The sequence below is a fragment of the Mizuhopecten yessoensis genome, unplaced genomic scaffold (assembly GCF_002113885.1).
Source record: "Mizuhopecten yessoensis strain PY_sf001 unplaced genomic scaffold, ASM211388v2 scaffold10707, whole genome shotgun sequence".
Lineage (NCBI taxonomy): Eukaryota > Metazoa > Mollusca > Bivalvia > Pectinida > Pectinidae > Mizuhopecten > Mizuhopecten yessoensis.
This window is the reverse complement of record NW_018408681.1, coordinates 307,821-314,885: the sequence shown is the minus strand read 5'-3', so window position 1 is coordinate 314,885 and position 7,065 is coordinate 307,821. Positions and strand designations below refer to the sequence as shown.

At 36.1% G+C, this 7,065-nt stretch overlaps 1 protein-coding gene across 1 annotated transcript; it reads right to left on the bottom strand.

Annotated features, from left to right (window-relative positions):
• Nucleotides 1-806: 806 nt before the first annotated feature.
• On the bottom strand, nt 807-5,312 carry LOC110461928 (protein unc-93 homolog A-like). Its single transcript, XM_021515667.1, has 6 exons — nt 4,978-5,312; nt 4,336-4,490; nt 3,556-3,795; nt 2,806-2,941; nt 2,451-2,582; nt 807-2,305 (listed from the first exon to the last, which is right to left on the bottom strand). Exons 1-6 carry the CDS (start codon nt 5,270-5,272, stop codon nt 2,064-2,066), a joined length of 1,200 nt encoding a protein of 399 aa, XP_021371342.1. The 5' UTR covers nt 5,273-5,312; the 3' UTR covers nt 807-2,063.
• Between the last annotated feature and the right edge of the window lie 1,753 nt (nt 5,313-7,065).

Genomic DNA, 7,065 nt, shown 5'->3' with positions numbered 1-7,065 from the left:
GCGTTGGTATTTTTACAAACCGCTATATTTACTGTGTGTATAGGTTGGTTATTTATTTAGTTTCCTAGAATTGACAAGTGCCTTATGTGGTATAGGGTACGCTTACTCTACCGCATCACCTGGACATGTATTCAGGAAAGCGTTCTCCTGCTAAAGCTCAGATTCTGTTATCAAGTCCAATTTCTTGTTTCGGTGATGAATCAATACAAATCCACAATTTCTAAATGATTCGGGAGAATTCTGGATATCCGAATACTCTTTTCAATGTTTACACTTGTTATTTTTGCTGTGTCATATAATTTAAGTGAGCAGCAAGACGGTTGCAATAATACGGGCACTGGTCTCAACTCCCTTTCAGTGCTAGCATTATTTCCCCCATTATTTTGATGTATTCTAATTTCCGTATTTACTTTATTATCATTTCCACTTTGACGATGCTTTTTACATAAGGTAATTCTAATATGTCAAAAGGTCAAACAGCTACATATAATAGAGTTAAATAGTACAAATTTTGCTTACTTACTTAATTAATTAGAGTGCTCATATTACCATACATCAAAGGCAGTTTTAAGTAGTACCCATTATGATTTAGTATTACAGCTATCAATGACATACAATAATACAGTAATGTCATGCTTAAAGTTATCATTAAAAGGGACCATGAAAGTAGGCTAAAATGCTATTTAACCTAAAAAAACGAGTACTTTTTGAGCTGAAAAATTATATGTTACATATGTACTTATAAAATGTGTGCTATTTATGGGTAAAGCGTCCACGGCGATAAATAAAAATATGCATGGGGAAAAGAGGTGATTTTAATGCATTTGAAAACAAATAAAAATAACGAATACATTGCAAACAACCAGATAATGCTTACACAATGTTTAAATGGAGATACCGTGTAGTGGAATAATTTGGAGCAAATTAATTGTATCGATTTAATGAACACACATGTTGAACTCAAAATGTTACAGAAATGTTCATCTTCCTCTAAATGTAGGTTTTCACTTCCCTTCTCGAAATACTCTTAGTTATATTTTCATTTAGCGATAGCGTATCAAATTACTGACAGTTGTACAGCAAGTATAGAACAAAAGAGGAAAGGTGAATCCGTCCCTCGTCGGCAATCTTCAGATCGGCGGAAATTTAACATCGTTTTTGTAGGAAACACTTTTGGTAGTGGAATACCTACCATGCGACAATCTATTTAATCAAATAATTCAAGCGTAAAAGTCTGTGGTGCCCTAAGATGCTTTTTCACAAAGACATTATGAATTACACCAGTGGCTGTTCAGCAACATACACGAATTACATCTTACTTTCTGTTCCGATTTCAAAACCAATTAAGTACGCATTAACATTTTGGTGCGTTGTCACAAATTCAAAGGGAAAGGACTGGTTACGTTGTCCATATTGTAATGTATACCAATGTAGAGTTGCACGACAATTTTGTTTCATGTGAGACGATGAATTGATTTTGGAATCTTCTTAATCAACCTTGGCGACGCTTGACAGTCCGTGAAGCGGCAGTCCCCGTACAACAATCGCTTGGTAAAGACCGTCGAATATGACTGCTGCATCTAGCCAATGCCTTTGTCCTACTGGTGAGAACGTAATGATATTGCTTGGTCGTTTATTTGCCAAAGCATTCTATTTGAAGCTTCATGAAGGTGCTCTAATTTGAAACGCGGTCCCCGCCAACATGGGCCATCTAGACACGACGTCACAATAACAATTGCATAAGGTGGGATTCTTCCCACTGTCGTTTGGTTTTGGACGAATGAAACACTTTTTTACGAATAAATATATCCGTCTTGAGTCGTCAGACTGAACACTTTTTAAGCTGCTGACTTTTTAATGGGACCGTCTTGTTGAAGGTAGTGTGATGTCGGAACTGTCACAGAATTGTCATAATTAATTGAATTTGGAATTGTGTACGTAATCGCGACACTATGTTTTACGGCGGTAGAGGCTAACTTGGTCAGAAATTGTCATCTTCAAACGTTTTGCTTTACTGAATCACCACAGGACTGTAATGTTGTAGTTTTGTTAGCTCTGCCGGGTCAACTTATCGATGTACCGTCGTTGTCCACGTCCCGGCGTGTGTTATATTTCCTGTCTATGTATTCCACAGTGTAGTATGATATAGCACTACACACCAACAAGACCAGTAGGATATAAAGTTTGATGTCGGTTGATACAAATGTACTGTATGAAAATGATATTATAAATCCAGTCGCCTCAAAAACGAAATAGTTTCCGAATGCCGCTTCTGTGTTGTCAGCAAATAAGTGGCCATACATTGCTGAAATATACAAATATGTATAATTTTAATTTTGAAATTGTTTCCTAATCCACACATTCCAAATGACTTTGTTTGATCGTTCCTAAGGACATATATATAAAACAACGAGTGTTTTGTTAACAAATTGTTCATACGCATTACGTACCAAGTACCTGTGTCTTCAAAATGGCGTCTGCTACTCCCCACATACCCGCGAATATAAAGAAGATATAGACGTGTTCTGTGCCGGGTTTCCATACAATCAAAATGGCCTGCACTCCACCGTAACACAGAAAAGCTGAAAAAAGAAAATGTGTCAATTGATATTAATGCTGTGATTTTACTTCTTAAGTGAAAAAACCCTCCCAGAAATAGTATTCATGCGTTATTGTATAACTTAGTTTATGGCATACTACCTTACTTATTTGTGAGGGTATGTCAGTTTTATAATGTAGAGTTTAACATTGATTCGTTTCCTATCAACTCTACCCGGTTTGATAAGTATACAATTCGTTACTCACTGATTGTAAAGAAAGGCAAATGTCCAAAATGTTTTACTAGATGTCCGAGGAGTGACGCAGATACGGTGTTACATATTCCGTGACAAAGCATAAAGTCTCCGACAGTGTGTATTCCGAAAGTACAGCCAATAATTGACTGCAAATGATAAAGGCATTGATTGACGTCTACCAATGCAACTACGTAAATAGCAAAAATACCACAGTTAGTTTCAAGACAGTAGCCAATAAGAAAATAAATTGCCAGGAACCAGTAAGTCGAGGGTTCATGGCCTACGTGGGGCAGTCGCCAGGTACTGTACACTGGCCGCAGGTCGGTGGGTTTTCTCAGGGGATTCAGGCTTTCCTCCACCATCAAAACATGGCACGTCCTTATATGACCATAGGTGTTGATAGAACGTAAAACTCAAATAAACAATGAAATAAAACTGTTATTAGCTTTCACACACCCTCTAAAATGATTTAGATTGGTAAAATTCTCTTCCGTCTCTCTTTTCGCTGTTGAAAACCCACAGAAATAGTAAGAAAATCTTTTCAATTAAATGACAAACAGTTAAAACGTTATATAAAGTCTGGACAGTATTTCACCTGATTGGCACATCGCTATATAGCGTTATGCATATAATGTTGTCTTTTATTATTACACCAATCCAATATTCATTATAGATGGTATTTTCTTGCAGTTGTCAACGCTTGCCTTAAAAGACGAACACGCATATATATGGGACATATTAAATACTTAAAAGGCTTTACCTTGGTAAAATCTGCAGTAAGAAATCCAGAAGCAATGCCGAAATACAGAGTCATGGGTATCATGAGTTTTTGTAATTTCGAGTTCCAGCAGTGGTTGGCGGCAGCCAAGAATTTGCTGAATATTGGTTTTCTTTTCCGACCTTTGGATATATCTCCATCAGCAGTCATAGGTGTGAGGAAAACAAGAACGATGATCCCAACAATGGCAAGTCCAATCCATGTTCCACAGATCGAGTAGATCTGGCGTTAGATTAGAGAGTATATCAAGTTACACTTCTCAAAACTGAAAATTCATTTTATATAATTGAAGAGTCTGTTTCAAAGACTCGAAATAAGTTGAATCATAACTCTCGTGGATTGTTATTTACGGTATTAAACCACTACACTGGAAAAGCTAGATTATCGGATGTAAACAATTATTTTTTTCATTCCCGAACAGAAGATAACATAATTATTGTATTAATTACATTACAAGATCATGTTTTGATTTGCAATTAACTGTCATCTTTGTTACAATCCCATATCTTTATAATATTAATTAAATCTTAATTGTTTATGTTGAAACATTATTGTCAACACAACTTTATTATTCAGACATAGTGAATATAAAAACTGAAATAGAGAGACACATAATGAGAAGTAGAAAGAAACACGAGCAGAAAATATCATAATTCTGTGTCATATCACAACAGCATATCACTATCAAATAAATAGGAGCTGATCTTGCAATTGTATAAATACCACTGTTGTGTACAACACGAAACAAGTATTAGTTGTTACCATCGTGTCATCTGGTCGTTCCAGCGTGGTAGCATTATCGACGGCATCTTGTTTATTCGCCACACAATCCTCAATTTCTTCCCGTGTCATGGACCTGTTACTCCTTTCATCTTGTTTGAGAACAATAGATGCTAACAGATTTCCGGATATCTTACCTAGATAATACAATATGAATCACAACCTGGTTACATTTAGAAAACTTATGCAATCTAATGTAGCAATAGAGTAACTTATTTCATGGAACAATTGTTATTCTCAATTACCGTTAATTCACGTTTTCAAGCTGAATCGAAATATCGTAATAAACAACGAAATACATTAAACAATATCTAGCACACATAATGGAAAAAAATCGGCATTAGGCTTTGGTTCTTGAAATCTATGTAAATGCTCTTTAAGTTTTGGCATGATGAAAATAACCTTTTTAGCTCATTCATTGATTGCTCGTACATGTATTAATCTCTTCATCCTTCCCATCTCATCAATATCCTTTATAAGTATGACCCCTTTTTCACTAGTCATAACTAGTATATATGTGCCTTCTTTAAAGAACAAAAATCGACAAAGACGGCGAAGGAAACACCTTAATATGTGTTAGATTGAAGCGTCTATATAGAACATGATATCAGTGTATTTACTTACTTGCATTGACACACATGTAAAATATCCCAAAGAAATAACTGAGTGAGTCTTTTGGTTTCGTGTTGGTATTTGTTGCGTAGCATCTAGAAAGCTGTGAAAGGAATGATGACTGGGATGCCCATAATGGCCCTGCTGCTAGTCCACACAGGAGAGCTGCCGGGACCATGGTGCCCCACACCGGATATAGGTTGGCCGCCATAAATATCACATACATAGACATAGCAATACACATTGTCACTTTCTGACCGAGTCGATCAATAAAAACTGATGACAGGAACATTGACGAGCACACCATTGCAATGTACACGATGACTAAAGAAAATGTTCCCACACCTTCTGCCTTGTTGATGGAACTCTGTAGATTCGACAATGAGTGGAATGATGTGAAAACAAGAAAAAACGAGGCACACGATATACCAAGATTTTTTAAGATTTGTGACTTTGGCATATATGATACCAAGGTAGTACTAGATTTTATCCCAGTATTTTTGGTCAATAAACCAACCGTATTGTCATTTGTTGTTTTCTTGTGTGCAGTCGTTTCTGTATCTGAATTTATTGCACTGTCAGTTCTATCTTGTCTAGCAGTTACCATGCATAAATTATTAGCATTGCTATTAGTTTGACAAGAGTTAATTGAAAAACATTCCGACTCCGCAATATAAGGGATCTCAAATGTCCCTTCATTGTTTGATGTTTCTGAAGTATGAGATGTCATTGTGTTGATGGTTTGTTACAGTTCCTCTAAAGCAAGGATAACGGTTCTTGTTTTTGTAAATGACGCCTTTTTACTCTTTCGTTGATATTCTGTACAGAAGATACAATGGGTCACCCTATAAATCAAAGAACTACAATGAACTAATAAGTGACAATGTTATAAAATATTATTGAAAGGGAAACGTCACGAACTACTGAAATACACCAACAATATTTTGTATTAAAAACACTTAGTTTGAGATGTGTGATTTCAAAGCTTAATAGTTATATCCCTATTGGAAGCTTCTCTGTAATGAATTATATGTATTTTGAACTTTGAGTCTTAAATTTCACTATCATAATAATGAAATTTGTAAAGATAAAACAAGGTTATTATTACAAGACGTTTCAAAGGGATAAACACCTCCTGCGTTATCGACGTCATCCGCTGTGAATATATAGGTCAATTAATGTAACGTAACGTTATCACAGAGGAAACTTTGATAGCAACAACGAAAACACCAAAGCACTCTTGTATGGATATTAAAAAGGTAATATTTATATCGCACAAGGAAACAAAATTCCAATGAGATCATGATGTCGACTATAACATTTGCTCAACAACCTTAGTTCTCAATCTCTCAAATCCTGTGTTGCCAGTATACGACATCTATCACGGATATGAAGATCAAATCTGTGAATAATGACTCTAATGTAACAGGTCAATACTTTTGGTGGGGAAGAGATTATATTATTATCAAGAAAGGAAAAGTTCACGAACGAAAAAATCGAAACCATAAGCCTTCCCTGCTGGTCATGATTTGAGAAAAGATTGAGATAAGCGATTGATTTCGACGTGTCTGTAATGTCCTTGATATCAGGATTTTTCATACTTCATTTTGGGAAAATTTTACTGAAAGATTACATCCGGTCTCCCACGCAGATGCCAAAGGTTTAATCCCTGACGTCGTCGTAGAATGAAATTTTCACACATCTCCAATAAAGCTGTTGGAGTATAAATAAGGGTCTGGGGTAGATGCTGCAGTGTATGTGCTTTAACATTAAATCAGGTTACACTATGAAAATATTATGTTGTTTGGAAGATAGGGTCTACTCTTCATTACAGAACAAGATACAGCTCAAGCACACACACAAACACAAATACGCATCGTGGAGAGATATTTGCCAGGTGACATGTAACTACTAGGTAACTGTCCACATCCTCGATATCCAGGGGTCACGCTTATTTTCGCTCTCTGCACCCCTGGAATATGACATAGCAAAATTAAAGACTCAGTGAGCGCCACCTTGTGGGTGAGACAAAAAGACTAGTTTGATCCTTTGATGTACACCAAAAGAATCTCGCGGTCGCGTAACGGTAAAACTTACTGG